General features: G+C 36.7%; 1 protein-coding gene across 1 annotated transcript in view; it reads left to right on the forward strand.

Moving 5' to 3' along the window:
* The window catches only part of BMP2K (BMP2 inducible kinase), a 104,168-nt gene that overhangs the window by 67,569 nt on the left and 18,417 nt on the right, over nucleotides 1-18,182 (forward strand). Inside the window, exons 12-14 of the mRNA XM_015557639.1 lie at nucleotides 2,065-2,282; nucleotides 3,286-3,443; nucleotides 10,931-11,041. Coding sequence (XP_015413125.1) covers nucleotides 2,065-2,282; nucleotides 3,286-3,443; nucleotides 10,931-11,041 — 487 coding nt within the window. The remainder of the gene's footprint in view (nucleotides 1-2,064; nucleotides 2,283-3,285; nucleotides 3,444-10,930; nucleotides 11,042-18,182) is intronic.

Raw genomic sequence — 18,182 nt, forward strand, 5'->3', positions numbered from 1 at the left:
TGGCTCAGTGCGTCTGGCTGAGCTGTGCTCCCCCTGGGGGAGTGCGCTGACCACCTGGGGGCAGCTCCTGCATTGAGTGTTTGCCCCCCTAGTGGTCAGTGTGTGTCATAGCTACCGGTTGTTCTGCCCTTCAGTCGATTTTCATTTTAGCCTTTTATTTTATAGGATAATAGATCATGTTGTCATCACAGTGGTAGAAAAAGATTTTGTTAATTAGACCTGCTCCCCTGTTGCCAGGTTTCATCTTATATAATAAAAGCCTAATATGCTAAGTGTCTAGTTGGCCATTCAACCAATTAAAGCATAGTATGCTAATGATATGCTAAGGCTGCTCAACTGTTCGCTATGACGTGCACTCACCACCAGGGGGCAGGTGCTCCGACTGGTAGGCTAGCTTGCTGCTGGAGTCTGGCTGATTGGGACTGAACGAGATGGGCCGGACATGCCCTTGGAGCCCTCCTGCAGTTCCTCCAGGATGGCCAACCTCCTGCATCCCTCACCGGCCCTGATTGTGCACTGGTGGGGTCCCTCGGCCTGGCCTGCACCCTCTTGTAATCTGGGACCCCTCTGGGGATGTTGGAGAGCCGGTTTCAGCCCGATCCCGCAGGCTAGGCCAAGGGACCCCACTGGTGCACAAATTCGTGCACCGGGCCTCTAGTGTTTTTATATATCTCTATATACATCTATATAGAATTGATTTTTAGAGAGAGAGGAACAAAGAGAGAGAGGTAGAAACATTGATGAGAGAGAAGCATCATCGATTGGCTGCCTCCTGCACTCTCCCTTATGTCTGGGTTTGGGGATCAAGCCCCAAACCCAGGCATGTGACCTGACTGGGAATCAAACCATGACCTCTTGGTTCCTGGGTCGGCACTCAAACACTGAGCACACCAGCTGGGCTAATTACTCATATTTTATCAAAGCAGTCATATATTCTTTTTTTTATTTTAAAGCAGGACAACTGTGATAGCTTTTGTTTTTTACTGTGGTAAATATATATAACATCACATTTACCATTTTATCCCCTTTTGAGTGTACAATTCAATGGCATTTAAGTATATTCACATTATTGTGCTCTCTATCTCAGGAAGTTAACTGTCATCCCAAATTGAAACTCTGTATCCATTAAACAGAAGCTGGTCTTTCTCCCCTCCCCCTCAGCCCCTGGTAAAAGCTATTCTACTTTATTATTATTATTATTATTATTATTATTATTATTATTGACTCTTTTAGGGATGTTACCTAATTCCCTGCCCACTCCCAACCTTTGCCTCCCTCCACCCGGCCCTTGTCCCTCCCCTCCTCCCCAGGCCTTTACCACATTATTGTCTGTGTCCATGGACTATGTATATATGTATATATGTATTTTTGGTTGATCTCTTCCCATCCTCCCCTTTCTTCCTCCCCTCTGAGATCTGTCATTTTGTTTATTTACCCATGCCTCTGGTCCTATTTTATTTTAAATTCAGTTTAGTTTATCATCAATTTATTTTATTCTTTAGATACCACATATAAGTGAGATTGTGTGATTCTTGTCTTTCTCTGACTCAAAGTCAGTCATGTATTATAAAGCAGCTTTAAAGTGAGATGAACTATAGCACCTGAATTTGGCACTTTTTAACTAACTGATAGTATTTTTTGTTTATCTCATAGTATAAGGAAAATGGGTCTGTTACCCATGATCTTTTTGTTCTATGTCTCTTTCACTTGGCAAATATCAGTTGAAGAAAATCCAAAGGAAAATTATGTTTGTTTCAGAGAATAGTTTGATCTTTTTTACAGCAACCACCGTATTATAAGGACTAACCTACTCTATTATCTTAAAATATTTAAAGGATAATTTTTGAATCCTTCCACATTAGCCTAGCTTCATAATTTCTAAACTAGATTTATTTCATTTTGCTGTATTTTTCTAGTAGCGAATTGCTCCTGCAGATATAAATTATTTTTAATTTTCTGCTTTTATTGCCAATGTGAAAAGAAGGAACATAGTGAACAGGTGTGAGGTGACAGTGCATTAGTGAACTCGAGCATTGTTTTGTATAATGGCATTTCTTGTTTCAGGTGCAGCGATATCAGCAGGCTTTCTTGCAGCAGCAAATGCTAGCTCAACATCAGCAGTCTCAACAACAGGCGTTAGCTCAACATCAACAGTCTCAACAACAGGCGTCATCTGAGTATCTTACCTCCCCTCAAGAGTTTTCACCGGCCTTAGTTTCCTATACTTCATCTCTTCCAGCTCAGGTTGGAACCATAATGGACTCCTCTTATAGTGCCAATAGGCAAGTATTTTTCCAGTGAATGCTAAGGAAATTCTTATGGAAGTAGGTGGAATTGTGGATTGGAGTCCTTAAGTGGCTCCTGAATTAGTTTAGAGCCCATCTTTCTGTAGCGTCCCCTCCTCCTCATCCCCCTCTCTTTAAAATCAAATGAACATATCCTTGGATGAGGATTAAAAACAAAAGGAAGCACATAGAGATTGTTCCTCCATTACCAATGTTAGAACATCTGCATCTGAATTAGGAATGACCTTGACAGCTTTTCTATGTTGCTTCATTCCTATGCTGTATTTGCAGGCTGGATTGAAGGGAGGTGCCCAGGGATTCTTAGGTTAATCTTCTCTTAAATGCTAAGAGGCCTATTAGATAACTTTCATAGAACTATTGGTCCCAGACTCCAGACTATAGGTACTTTAACACCATGAAAGATTTATTATATAGAAAATAACCCTCATCTAGTTTTAGCTAATTTATAAAGCAACTCCAGCAGTTAATAATTTGTTGATAGTTACTTAGAAAATGCCTCTGTTAAAGGGAAAGTTGTTGTGATTTCTCACAGTAAGGACATAAGATCACCTTAGTAGTGATTTTAGAATGATGACTGATATGGCTACTGATTTTCATTTTAAGGCTTATTTATTATGATAATAGTTAATATTTATTGAATGCTCACTATTATTTTTTTACGAGACACTGTTCTCTTTACTTTCAAGGTATTAAATCATTTAATCTTCTCAGTATTCCTATGAGGTATATTCTGTTACTCCTGTTTTATAGATAAGGATGCTGAGACAGAGAGAGGTTAAGGTACCTACCTACCCAAGGGTACACAGCTAGTGGTGACCTTAAAGAGCCTGTTAAAATCCCAGTTGGTCTTTCTCTCCATCAATGCCCTTATCTGTCATCTCCATAACAATACAGCCATCTGCTTTCCTAAGCATGTATAAAGTAGAGCATTTAAAAAATTCAATTTTAATGTTTTTTCTTCTTTTAATTATTACTCTAGGTCAGTTGCTGAAAAAGAGGCAGTTGCAAATATTACAAATCAGAAGAACTTCAGTAACCCACCTGATATGTCAGGGTGGAATCCTTTTGGAGAGGATAATTTCTCCAAGTTAACAGAAGAAGAACTGTTGGACAGAGAATTTGACCTTCTAAGATCAAGTAAGGGACACTTGAAGGCTTATTTTGCTTCAGAGTAAAATAACAGCTGTATAATTATTCAGCAAGGCCAAAGACTGCTTTAAGGGGATAAATAGAAAATTCTTTTTGCGCATTTGAGGGCAAAAATCAGGCCATCTTCTCTAACACATACAGAACTATCAAACTATGTTGCGTGCATTAGAACTCAGTTGCTTGATAGTAGCTATTAAACCCAAGATTACTGATAATACACTGATTCCTAATGCTTAAAATATATTGTGTATTATTGAATGTTAAGTTCAGAATATCTCCAAAACATGGAAAATTAATGTTCAAATAAAAAGGGAGACATTAGTATCTTGCCTTACTAGTAATCATTTTGAAGCTTTGTGATTTTTGTATATTCAAAAGAAGATATTGTGGGTCTGAGATGCCCTTTGAAAGTGCCTGAAAGAAAACATGGGCTACTACATTATGTTAATGTTTTGTAATGCCCTTTTAACGAGTGATAACATGAAAGGGCTGCTTTGTTGTCCTGATGTGGCAAAAGTTAAATAAATTCTTTTCCATTTTAAATCAGATATCTCAATGTTTTTACTTGGAATCATTGCCTTTTCTTTTTGCCTTTTCTTAAACTACCTAATATATATATATATCAAGCCTCACCATACATATTTTAGAAGAAGTCCTTTTTTGGAAAAGGGATCTGTGGAGTGTTTTAGGAGGTTGCCAAATTGGAGCAAAACACTTCTAGTGCATGTCATTTTCAGGTTTCTCAGGTGTGTGTGTGTGTGTGTGTGTGTGTGCGCGTGTGCGCATTCAGGTGTGTTTACCCATTTTTGCATGTGAAAAAAAGATCTTACTTGTCCCTAGTTATAGTTTCTAGTTTATTTTAGGTAATTGGCTTCATGAGAACATTTACTAGAGGAAATGATTTGTTGCACATTAGTATATATTTTATGTAAAATTTTAAATACCCTGAGTTAATGTAAGAATAGTTGTTTAGGATTTGAATTTGTATTTTACATATTGGTGATATGATTATCAAAAATTGAATTGATGATTAAATGCAGATATAAAATGAGTTCTGAGCCTTTAATAAAAGCTTGTTGACTTTGGTAAAACCAATCCTACATCTTTTTATTAAAAATTGTTTTTTAACCACAACTTCTTTGTTTGACATTTCCCCTACAGTTTATGTTGAGTGACCTCAAAGCAAGGTTTTAAAAAAGGAAACAAGCCCTGACTGGTTTGGCTCAATGGATAGAGCGTCGGCCTATGGACTCAAGGGTCCCAGGTTCAATTCTGGTCAAGGGCATGTGCCTTGGTTGCGGGCACATGCCCAGTGGGGAGTGTGCAGGAGGCAGCTGATCGGTGTTTCTCTCTCATCGATGTTTCTGACTCTCTATCCTTCTCCCTTCCTCTCTGTAAAAAACTAATAAAATATATTTAAAAAAAAAAAAAAGGAAACAAAGTATTTGGGGGTGGGGGGAGATTGTCAGGGAGGCACAGGGATAGCCAGATCATTATAATTTACAGAATTATTTTTAAAGCAATAGGAACAATTAAAATACTTATTTTAATGTGTTCTTACTGTGAGTGTAACCAAGGGTTTGTTAAATCAGTATTTTTTATTCCTTTGGTAAAAAACTCCTTTTTAAAAAAACTAATTTATGGAATGGGTAAACTGTTCACATAATTTTGACCTTGTAAAGATTTGTAATGACATCCAAGTTTAATTTACTTCATATAGGCAAGAATGGCATATAAATATTCATGTGTACAGAATTTCATAAAAATTGGTTTAGCATGTAAAATTTTTTAAAAAGAATTGTTTTTGAGTTGATTTCAGAGAGGAAGGAAGTGGGGGGGGATGGAGGAGCGGTGGTGCGGGGAGAGAAACATCAATGATGAGAGAGAATCACTCATCAGCTGCCTCCTGCATTCCCCACACTGGGGGCATATGCCTCGACCTCCTGGTTCATAGTTTGACCTCACTCAGCCACTGAGCCATGCCAGCTGGGCAATTAGCATGTAAAACCCTTAACCAGCTATTTGCTTTCAAACTTCAAGGTTGGATAATGTGTGTACTTTATATATGTAGTTGTGCACATGTACATATGCCAAAGAGAGTTCAGACTTCATTACACTGTTAATTATGGAAAGGTGTTAAGTTCCAGGTAAAAGTATGGGAGGAACTTTATGTGAAGGTCATACTTGGAGTAACTCATCCATTTGGCAAATTGCCTGGATAGGCCCTGAATTATGGAAATCCCTGTCAGAGACTGATGCACTTAAGTTGGCATATAACACCAGAAAATAGGAACTCTGAGCCCCGATGTGCCATTTAACTAGGCTCTAATCTCAATGAAGTCACTTAACTGCGGTCTCACTTCCTCACTTAAAAGCTGAGTATAATGATGCTTTAACTAAGAGTGTTCTCAAGAAAATTAAGTGAAATCTCTTTAAAGAATCTGGGCACTCAATAAAATGCCACCTTCCCTTTTCTCACCTTCTGTGTAAGTCTTTAGGTGCAACTTATGAGGTTATTGCCTTTTAACCAGAATTTGAAAATTATATTTAAATTATTTTTAAATATAGACCTAAGCCAGGTTTCTTGGCTGGCAATTAAAACACCAAATTAGAAGGGACTTTGTGAGCAAACACAACAGCAAGAGTAACAGGTAACAGCAATGAAGGAGACACAGAAACATGTCTTTTTTTCTCTTAATAATTGATAGTCATAAAAATTGGGTTCAAGAAAAGTGAAATGTTTTGATAAAGTTTACAAAGAAATCAAGAAATATATAGACTATAGTTTAGAAAGTCTTCCTCCTGAAGTTTTACTTACCTGTGCTATTCAGTCATCTCTAGCACCTCTTTCACTCACCAGCAGAAATGTATCTAATATTTGATCTAGTTGATAGATCAGGTTTAAATTACACTGATGGGCAAAAGACCTCTTCCAGAACTTAAAGAGTTTTGGTAAAAGCTAGTGTCATGAAAGTTGATTATTTGGTCATTACTGGTTGATTCCTCTGTCTCTTAACAACTTTACAAAAATGAATAAATTATTGATTTATTTGAAATACCAAATTCATCTTTTTTTTCCTCAGGCAGTTATTTTTCACCAATTTTCAAAGTCCTTTATAAAATAATTTAGATTTGGTTTATGAGATACTTTCTTAAAGATATAACCATTGACCATGTAATGATTGCTCATACTAATATATTCTTATTTCACATTTTATTTTTAAAATGATACATGGTTATTTATTAAAATAAAAACATAAAAAGCATTATTTAGGAAATACTTATGTCTATTATCCAGAAGATAATGTTAAAATCATATATTTTGAGATACTAAAATTATAACAAGAGCTGTTTTTTAGTGATCTTTAAGAAAATAGTTAGAAAGGGATTTAACATGTGAAATAAACCAGATTCTTCTTACTTTTGCTTTTAGTGTAACTGAATATTATTTATGCTTCAGAATTTTTTACCTATTCCTAATTAAAACCAAAACATTAAATCAAAATGAAGAATTATTAATACAGCTGGCCTCAGTGATATTTTTAAAAATTTAAGTATATTTTTCAATGTCTGTTGTACCAAAATATCTAGATTAGTATGTAAACTTTGGTAATCTAATTGTCATAATATTTAACACATTAAATGCTAATTAGAATACAGGTGTTTGCTTTGGGAAAATGTTTAACTTGCATTTGTTCAAATAGCTGTGTAGCTGTACATGTTAATTAAAAATAATACTTAATAGAATGGAATATTTTTTTGTCGATGGTGAATTTATTGTTTGTTTATTTTGTTTGTTTGTTTAAAATTACATCAAAACTAAAAGGAAGAATAGAAGAAACTAAAGACTGGCTATTTTGCAAAATCTACTGAATGTGTGTTTTGTTTTGTTTTCTGTGAAGCCACAGAATAAAATATATATAAACATCTGCTTATATAATTAGTTTGTTGTAAAACATTAACTCATCATTTTAAGCTAATTATATATAATATATAATTTATATATTATGGTTCCTTCAGAGCAGAATAACAGAAATTTTCACGTATACTAAAACAGTTTCACAAGTATCAGATTGAAAACTGCACTTTTAAATCTTATTTATTAACCATTGGCTTGAACAGCCTAAAGGTTAATAAATAAGATAATGGCTTGAACAATTTAGAGTAGTTAATTTTTTCTGATGATAGATATTATGGAATATAGTTTGGTTCTAGGATTTTTAATGCCTGTATTTTTGCCATTTGTATCAATTAAAACTTTTGAAAAGATACTGCCTTTATTCACCAATACAGTTCTGTTAGAAAAGCTGGAAGAGGTAAGTTTCTTATATTGGACAAATCAAACAAAAGCTTTGCTCTATTAAAAGTTTGTTAACTTTGGTAAAACCAATCTTACATATTTTTATTAAAATTTTTGTTTTCATCATAACTTTTTTGTTTGACATGTCTCCTACAATTTATGTTGAGGGACCCCAAAGCAAGATTTAAAAAATGGAAGCAAAGTTTTTCTTTTTGGGTATTGGCAGGAAGACACAGGGGATAATCAGATCATTATAATTTATTAATTGTTAAAACCAATTATTTGAAATAGAACTTCAAATACATTTTAGGGTGAGTATATAGTTGAAAAGTAACTCTACATACCACTTCATTAGTTTTTATTTATGAAATAATCGATCACTTAAAATAATTAATGCAGTATATGTTTTTATTTTCTGTTTTGTGTCCTGGAACCCAGATTATCATGTGAACTTTGAAAATCTAAATTATTTAAAAATTCTTTCGTGGAAAAATTGATTCTATGTTTTTTGGAACAATGAGAACATGATTCATTTTATAGTGAATTTATCCTGATACCTGTTTTGAAATAATTGGATAATGTTTGCATTGAACAATGTCTTCATATTTTTAATTATGAGGACCCTCTATATAAAAAATATTAGTTTACTCCTACATGGTAATGTTTCTACTCTTATCATTACTATATGGTGTTATTTGAACATTTATCATGAATTCACCCACCAGCGTGTGAGGCTTTAAAGAATCTTAGTGGTAACTTTGCATTTTTATATTCTGTAACTATTGGTTTAGTAGTTTATAAACCTGTAGATTATGTTAAAATATAGACTCCCTACCTAGATATTCTGGCTCATTAGGTCTGTGGTAGGTCTCAGGTAACTACATTTTACACAGGAATCCTGGCAGTGATTGATGCAGATGGTTTAGGAAGGAAGTTTGGTCCTGATTTAGACCTAAGTTCCTATGAACTCTGCCTTGATTTTCAAGAATGAGGGATCTTGGATAATGATATGCTGTGGCTATCATTCTGAGACCATCTCCCCATTTGTCCTTCCCATCCCTTTTCCTTTGTCCTTACTTTTTGTGCACCAGAATTTGGGAAATGAAGAACGGATGGGGGAGTCTAGGACTGTGATACAAAGCACAATCTCTGGTCTTACAGATATTCTATAAATGCAATCAGGGCCTGAAAACATGGGTACCCACAGGTACCCTATGATTCACTGATTCTTAGGCCGCTCTTGTGGTTTGATTTATGGCTTCCCACCACAATAAATTAAAGACCCTTGGTTACGTAAAGTATTCTCCAGTCTTATTTTTTTAGAAATATGCTATGAGACTAACCTGTCTCTCTTTTTTTTATGTTCAAAATTTAAAAAAAAAATCATTTTAAAATTAAATTTATTGGGGTGATGTTGTTTAAAGATTATATAGGTTTCAAGTGTAGATTCTATGATAAATGATCTGAATATTGCATTGACTTTGGGTGGTGGGCACACACTGACATGTACAGAGGTGTTGAACAACAAAATATTTTTAAAAAAGCTTTTCTTCCCATAGTTCAATCAGCATTTGTTATTGATTTCCTGAATCAAGTATATAGTTAATATCTTGAAAAAGAAAACCTAAAATAAAAATTTACTGTTATCCTTTGCAGTATTGGATTTGAAAAACAGCTTTTAAGTTTTGGAACTTTTGTTTTTGTATAGGTCCATTGTCAGATGTGTTTTCTTAACAAAATATTTGTTAGTGTTTCAAAAAAATTTAAGTAAAAATTTAAGCAACCTGAAGTTTCATGTGAACTTTGCAGAGTTAGTTTTAGCCATAAAAGTTAGTCATTGTATCCATTATCATAAAGATATTTATAGAAGTAGTTGTTCATAGCAGTAATTGAGTATATTCAGGATAATGTAGACTCTAGGCCAGAGGTGGGCAAACTTTTTGACTCGAGGGCCACAATGAGTTCTTAAACTGGACCGGAGGGCCTGAACAAAAGCATGGATGGAGTGTTTGTGTGAACTAATATAAATTCAAAGTAAACATTATTACATAAAAGGGTACGGTCTTTTTTTTTTTACTTTTATTCATTTCAAATGGGCTGGATCCGGCCCGCGGGCCGTAGTTTGCCCACGGCTGGTCTAGGCTTTTGCCTTCTGAAGAATATGCTCCCTTGACCAGTACTATCTCTTCACTTGGGAGCCTGTTGAAGTACAGAATCTCAGAACCGTTTCCAGAACCATCCAGTCAGTATCTCCATTAAACCTTTTTACCCGGCACTATGTTTTCCTTTCTAGCGGGGCTGGTAACCTTTTTTCTGCCAAGAGCCATTTGAGTATCACATCATTCACCAGCCATACAAAATTATCAACTTAAAAAATTTGGTCTAAAATTTAATTAACTCACCCTTAATGCCTTGGGCAGGGCCAGACCAAATAATTTCATGGGCCTTATAAGTTCCCCAGCCCTAGTCTGTAGGTTTATTTTTTTTTAACATGCTACATGTATATTTCTCATTTGCTTATTGCATTTTTGTTTAATTTGGTGTTGCATGCCCATTGCCTAAAACAGTGCCTGCATTTAAACAATACAGAAGTATTTGCTGGGTGAATAAATAAGGTATGTTATTAAGATGTTTAATTTAATAGATACCTATATCTTTGTACCTGTGTGTATGTGAATGATTTAATAACTATAAACAATATGAGAAATGAACTATAAAATATAGTGTTACTTTTATTGCTGTTGAGAAATAGGATTTACTTATTTAATGAATGAGAGACCATTTGCAATATTTTTTCCGTATGTATTTATGGAGAAAGTCTGCCAAATATGTCTCTGTTTAGTACGCTGGGTTTAAGTGCAGGTCCAGTATGTTACAAGTTGAAGACAACTGGTATTTAAATAAACCAAACCAAATTACTAGGTTAATTGCATTTAGTGAAATCTAGCTCTGTGATTACATTGTTAAGCTTGCTTTTGTAGCAACAAATAATGTATTAAACTCAGGATTACCCCTAATAGTTTTAAAAATGAATTCTGAATGTAATATTTTTCAAAACGTTGTTTCTTTGTTTAATTTTCACTTTTATTTACACTGTAAACCACTTAAAATTTTTTTAAAGGCCGTTTTTTTTATTTTATTTTATTTTTTGTTTTGTTTCATTTTATTTTTGCAGATAGGCTCGAGGAGAGAGCATCCTCAGATAAGAATGTAGAACCACTTTCTGCTCCACATAACCATCCTCCAGAAGATCCTTTTGGTTCTGTTCCTTTCATTTCTCACTCAGGCAAGTTACATGTGTAACATCATCACTTTCATTAAAAAGAATATACACAAGAACAAGATTGAGAACAAAACGCTGTATTAATATAAAGCCAAAGTAAGAATCAGGTGTTAGTTACAGAAAATAGAAAACTAATTTAACCTTCAGCCATCCTGGTCTTCCTAATGTCATTCTTTCCATTGGGTGATTCACTTGTGCTTTTGCCAACATAGAAAAATGAAGATTTACATAATAGAACTATAACTGTTTCCTTTCTCCTTTGTTATTGGATACTGTTGAAAAAAATCCAGGCATGAAAATAACTCTTGTTTATATATTGAAAACACATAAAAAGGTATTTTTATGCTTAGCTTTTGCTTAAAATTCCTATATTTTCCTAGTTTATACATGTGCTTACAGCTGCATTTTAAAAGTATTTTGTATTTGTCACAATCACTAATTATCTACTCCTTTGTTTTTACATTTTTGCTTTGATTTCAATCCAGAATTTAAATATTATTATTCACCATTTAAAAATATTGGTAGTAACATTTTCTTTTTTTCTTTTTAATTTTTTTTCTTTATTGATTAAGGTATTACATATGTGTCCTTACCCCCCTTCTCCCCCCCCCCCCTTGCCCACACATGCCCTCACCCCCCCTGGTGTCTGTGTCCATTGGTTAGGCTTATACACATGCATACAGGTCATGCCGCCACCCTTTAATACGGTTCCTCATGTTGTGGTGACCCCCCATTTCATTGTTACACATTGAACATCATTAAAGAATAGCGATTAATCACAAAAACAGTATGTAATTATAGATGTGTTTTCCGATGGTCTTAGGCGACCCCTGTGAAAGGGTCGTTTGACCCCCAAATGGGGTCGCGACCCACAGGTTGAGAACCGCTGCTCTAGTGTGTTCTGAGGTGAGGCTCTGCTTACTGGTCTATGCAATACATCCTTTGTTGAGGTTTGTCATCCACATCCTCGCCAGCACTTGTTGTTTGTTGATTTGTTGATGATAGCCATTCCGACAGGTGTAAGATGGTACAACATTGTTGTTTTGATTTGCATCTCTCGGTTAATTGGTGACTTTGAGCATGTTTTCATATGTCTCTTGGCCTTCCTTATGTCCTCGTTAGAAAAGTATCTATTTAGGTCCATTGCCCATTTTTTGATTGGGTTGTTTAACATTTTCAAAGTAATTATCCATTTAACAGTGTTGAGGACAATAAGATAGAGTAGGATCTCACTTTGGCATAAGTGGATTTTTGTAGGTTTGATTATAATGGAAAATATGAGTTTAATCTTGGAAAAGGGAAATGTATTGAGAGAAATCATACTATAGTAGAAGGTAAAGATTTTGTTTAATACAGAGGTAGGCAAAAGTAGGTTTATAGTTGTTCATATGGGAAAAAAACATGCAGGTTATGATAATTACAATAGGTTTATTGTTTCATGTACTCGCAACTGTAAAACTACTTTTTACTCCTGTATATTCAAGGTAACTGTCAGCCATGTTCTTTGGTTCTGTTCCTTTTATTTCTCAGACAAGTTACATGTGTAATAATCATCACTATCATTTAAAAAAATACGCACAAGAGTGAACAACAACAAAAGAAACACTGATGAATATAAAGCCTAGATAAGAACTAGGTGAACTGATAACTGGATGTTAGGCCCTGCCATTCTTATCTTCAAAGCTAAGCAGTGTCGGTCCTGGTTACTACTTAGATGGGAGACTGGGAGACCCCCTGTGCCCTAGGTTTTTGTTTTTTGTGTTTTTTTTTTTAAAAAGAAATAGGTGTTCAGGATTTTTGGTGGGCACATCAAGGCAATGTTACACCTTTTCAACGTTGAGATTTGGTTATCCAGAAACTATAGCATAGTAATTGTCATGGTCCATAGTGTACATTTTGCCATTTATTGAAAAGAGTCTATATTCTTGTCATTTTCTGCTTGTTTTCTAATTATCTTTTTCATGGGTGAACTGACATTATTAATTGGGAAAAACAATTTACTGTGTCTATTTAATCTGCATCGATATGCTCCCTCACATTCTCAGTAAGCTATACAAATGTTACTGCTTTTTTAAAAAACGTTATGGTATCTCTGAATGGTCTCTATAAGTTCTCAGACATAGTACTCAGTGACTTGAGATATTGATCTATTTGTGGCAGAAAGTCATTTCAGTATTAGCTTTATTTTCATACTCTAGAACAGTGGTTCCCAAGCTTTTTTTGGCCATGCCCTTCCTAAGCACCTCTAAAATCCTGATAACCCCGTGACATATAATTCTTATTATTCAAAAAGTGAACTCCTCGTCATGTGGAGGAAGCCTAAAAGGCCCATTAACTTGGCCTAAACAAGCTTCCAAAGAACATGGCATCCATAAAAGAGAAAAATAAAGGAACAAACGACCAGTTGAAGTACTGAGGAAGAAATCACTAAGAAATTATTGAAATAATAATAATAATATGAAGTGATATGAAAAATAGCAAATAAAATTTCAAAACATACTAGAGAACTGAAATGCATAAATATGTCAATTTATATTTATATACTCTGTATGAGACCCCTAGAACCATAAGAAATGCAGAAAATTCACTGTTAATAACTCATTCTTGAATTACCCCCCCTTAAAAATCAAATTGCCCCTCTCCTGTGGGGTATGTGCTCCATGTTGGGAACCACTGCTCTAGAAGAAGATGTATAATAGATTTCAGGTTTTCACGTGTCTATGCAACTTCTATGTTTTTTAAGAGCTTCTGAAGAACCCTGGGAAAATGACTAGTAGAATCAGGAGCTAGTGTGAGTCTCAATGATTTGCCTTTTCCCTGGACACCCTTATTTTGGAGTTGGCCTAGGATTTTTGTAGCTAGAAATATGCTCACCGATTTTTGAGCATATTTCTGCGTTTGAGCTTGATTGCTGCTTTTTATTTTGTGTTCTCTTTTTACTGTGAGTATTTAAGGTCTCTATTAGATTTTAAGCTTGTTGAGACTTGGATATATGAATTGTCTGTCTTTGAATCCTAGGTAGTAGCCAACCCAGTAACCACCTAGTAATATTTACTGGATGTATGAAAAAATTATGACTATCCCTAAAAATTTATACCCTTTAGTGTTAGGACAGTGCCCTTGAAAAATGCCCTTTAATATAAATGCTACCCTTCCAAAATATCTTTTCAGATTTAGGATTAATGGACATTGCAATAGTTTGGTTATGAAAAATTAAGTAGATAGACTGGAAATAAGGAGGGAATGGTCATAGGAGAAATGTGCTGCCAGAGAGAGAAGAAAAGGCAATCACTTGGGTATGCTAGCATTGTTAATTTATATTCATCAGATCCAGAATACAAAATTAAAAATCTAAAAATAACCTAAAAATTGAACCCCACCCACACAAAATATAATCTATGCATTATCAAGCATAGAAATACTTAGAAATACTTTGTTATATATACTTTTTCAGTAAAAAAAAATAAAAAAGTATTTGGAGCATTCATTTTCCTCTAATAATGAAATAACTGAATCTACTGAAACAAAAATGAATTCTTCATAAGCTTTTTAGAAATTGGGAAAAGAAAAAGAAATTTTCTGTCCAATGAAAATATACTCTACTCAAGCACTGTTGTTCCCTTGTTTTTTATGCATCCTATCATCAGCTCATTTTTATTTAGCATTGTAAAATTCTTTCCAATTAAAGGTGGCTGTCATTTTCACTTGTACCTGGTTACATTTTTCATGGAGTTCTGCATTCCGAATTGGTTGCTATCAGTGCCTGCCACACATTTATCATGCTAGTATTTTCTTTTCTACACCAGGAGTCCTGGAAATTTCTGGTTCTCCTGTTTTTCTTTGTTGGTTTGTTAATAGAACTCCTCTAGTGATTTCTTGAGAATGTATGCGTGGGAGGAAAATATTTAAACTTTGCTGCCTAAAAATATCTATTTTTCCTCCCTAAACTGGTGCTTGATAATTCTGTGTTGGTCATTTTTATCATGAATTTTTGAAGCACTGCTTCATTGTATTTGAGCTAAAAAAACAAAAAGCAAAACAAAAAACACCTTAACTAGGGGAAAGCCTCAATTAGGGGAATGGCTGCTCCCTATGGCCCTCGTCCTAGATTCCATACCCTCTGACACTTCGTGTACTCCAGGTCCACTATAGGTAGACAGCTGGCCTGTAGTTACACAGGTTGGTTCACAAAGACTCAACTTTCTGATTTTTTTTGGTGTCTTAGCTTATGATTCTACTTTCGGACTTTTAGGAAGATTCACTGAAGATAATGTTTTGGTAGACCATGTTATAAAAATGAATCAAATCTAGCTTTTCTTCTGCTTTTTAAACATTTCTTTATGGGCAAAATTAAAATTTGTAATTATTCATTTATGCAAAGTTCAATTATAGCAAGATTCTGTGTGGTGCTGTATGTGAAAGTAACAACTTATCCCATTAGTTGATACTGTAACTATCATGGAATTATGTTTACCTGTTCTGTGAGGCTACTACTAGTAAACTGATGTTAGGTTGGAACATCATAAAGAACATTGACTTTGAAGATGTAAAGCCCTGAGTATAAATCTTAGTTCTACCACAAATTAACCATGTGATATTGGGGGTTGCCTAATTTCTTGGGGGGGGAGGGGTTCTTTATCTTAAACTGGAGATATTAACTACTTCATGAGGTTATTGAAAGGATTAAACAGGGGTATGTTATACAAACCATACATGTCCTCAGTTTTGGTTCCTAATGTGGCTGTTGTTGGTAGTGTTATTTAAATAATATTTTTATTACTTACTACTAAATTCCAAAATCTTAGTGTTAAATAAGTTTTGCAGATGCTATGCAGTTAGTAGTAGTACAAAGGTCTAGTAATAATGAGCTAGTATTCTCAACTACTGAATAAAACATTTAAACCTTAATTTGAGAAGCTCTGCACTACCAAGAACTATTTTAATACTGCTGTTTCTATTTTTATTAAAGTAATAACTACCATTATTCACATAAAAATAATTAAAAGCATAGTATTCATCCCATCCTGAAGCCCATACATCTTTTCATCTCCCCAAAGTATTGCTTTACAGTTAGTTACAAACATAGGGTCTGTGGCTTTGTGAATTATTCTATAATTTGGACTACCTCATTTTAATAAACACACCTTCTGAAACATCCTATATAATAAAAGCATAATATGCAAATGCAAATCGACCGACAGTGGAATGACCACAGTGACCACCAGGGGGCAGATGCTCAATGTAGGAGCTTCCCCCTGGTGGTCTGTGTGCTGCCACAGGGAGAGCACCACTCAGCCAGAAGCCAGGCTTACAACTGGTGAGCCTAGCAGCGGTGGAGGGAGCCTCTGCCCCCCCCGCCCCCCACTGCAGGTGGGTGGTAAGGAGTGAGGGGTCCCAGACTGCGAGAGCCCCGGACAGTGAGAGGGGTCAGGCATAAGCTGGCAAATGGACATCCCCTGAGGGGTCCCAGACTGCGAGAGGGTGCAGGCCGGGCTGAGGGACTGCCCACCCAGTGCACAAATCTCATGCACAGGGCCTCTAATATATATATCTCCTATATAATAAAAGGTTAATATGCAAATAGGCCAGACCTAATGGAACAAACGAACAACTGGTCGCTATTATGTGTGCTGACCACCTGGGGGCGCTGGTCACTGTCAGCAGAGCAAGCCTCTGGTGTTTACTGAAAATTCTTTGCTCCTGCATGCCACGTGCCTGCCTGGCTCTCGCACCTGCTGCTGGCACTGGCCCCAAGTGCTCCGCGCTGTCAATGGGTGTGAGCGTGGTCAGCGCCAATAGCACATGGGAGCGACGGTGATGGGAGCAGGGCTGCTGGCAGACAGGGGACCAGGGGCTGTGGCGGGAGGGATGGGCAGGGGCGTGGAGGATGGGCCGAGACCTGCCCCTGTTCCTACTGCAGCCTTTTAGCCCACAGTTTCTTTCAAGGTGCACGAATTTGTGCACTGGGCCTCTAGTAGTATATAAAGAATTTTGTTGCCATATAGACCATATGAATTATGTCACTAAAGTTTTAGATTTCTTACATTGCATTTCATTTTTAACTACTCTCCCAAACCCTAGACCCACTTCATGGGTTTCATTGTCTAATAGGAAGTTAAATTGAGTTTAGGGCTGCAAAAGGTCCCATCATATATCCTATGTAATAAAACCCTAATATGCAAATCTACTGAACGTCAGAATGACATTGCTATGACATGCACTGACCACCAGGGGGCAGATGCTCAATGTAGGAGCTACCCCCTGGTGGTCAGTGCGCTCCCACAGGGGGAGCACCACTCAGCCAGAAGCCAGGCTCACGGCTGGTGAGTGCAGTGGCGATAACAGGAGCCTCTCCTGCCTCTACCTCCACGGCAGCGCTAAGGAACTCTTGGTGGACATCCCCCAAGGGATCCCGGACTGTGAGAGGGTGTAGGCTGGGCTGGACCTCCCCACCGCCCCCCAGCCCCCATAGTGCATGAATGTCATGCACTGGGCTTCTTGTAGAAAATATTTGTTGTAACATAAACTATGATAAATTGTGGGTCCAAGTGCTGTGTCATTTTATAAGCCACTAGCAGCCTAGTGCACAAAATTCATACACTCAGGGGGTCCCTCAGCCCGGCCGGCACCCTCTCGCAGTCCAGGAGCCCTCAGGGGATGTCCGACTGACAGCTTAGCGTGCCTAAGCCAGCAGTTGGACATCCTTAGTGCTGCCGCGGTGGTGGGACCATGGCTGCGCTCGCCAGCCATGAGCTGGGCTTCTGGCTGAGTGGCACCCCCACTGTGGGAGTGCACTGACCACCAGGGGACAGCTCCTGCATTAATTAAGCGTCTGCCCCTGGGTGGTCAATGCATGTCATAGTGACCGGTCGTTCTGGTTATTCTGGTCACTTAGGCTCATCTTATCTAATAATAGACAAACATGGTAATTAACCGTACCTTTGCTATGCCTCCCATTGGCTAATCAGTGCGATATGCAAATTAACCACAAACAAAGACGGCGGCTAATTTGCATACTGCAGGCAGGGTGGGACAGCACCATCCTGCCTGCCCTGCCACCATCCAAGCCTGCTATCTGCGACCCATGTGTGACCCGACCCGGGGCAGCTGGGTGGGGCAGCGAAGGCTTGAAGGCGGCTACGGC

This window comes from Myotis davidii, unplaced genomic scaffold (genome assembly GCF_000327345.1).
Source record: "Myotis davidii unplaced genomic scaffold, ASM32734v1 scaffold449, whole genome shotgun sequence".
Lineage (NCBI taxonomy): Eukaryota > Metazoa > Chordata > Mammalia > Chiroptera > Vespertilionidae > Myotis > Myotis davidii.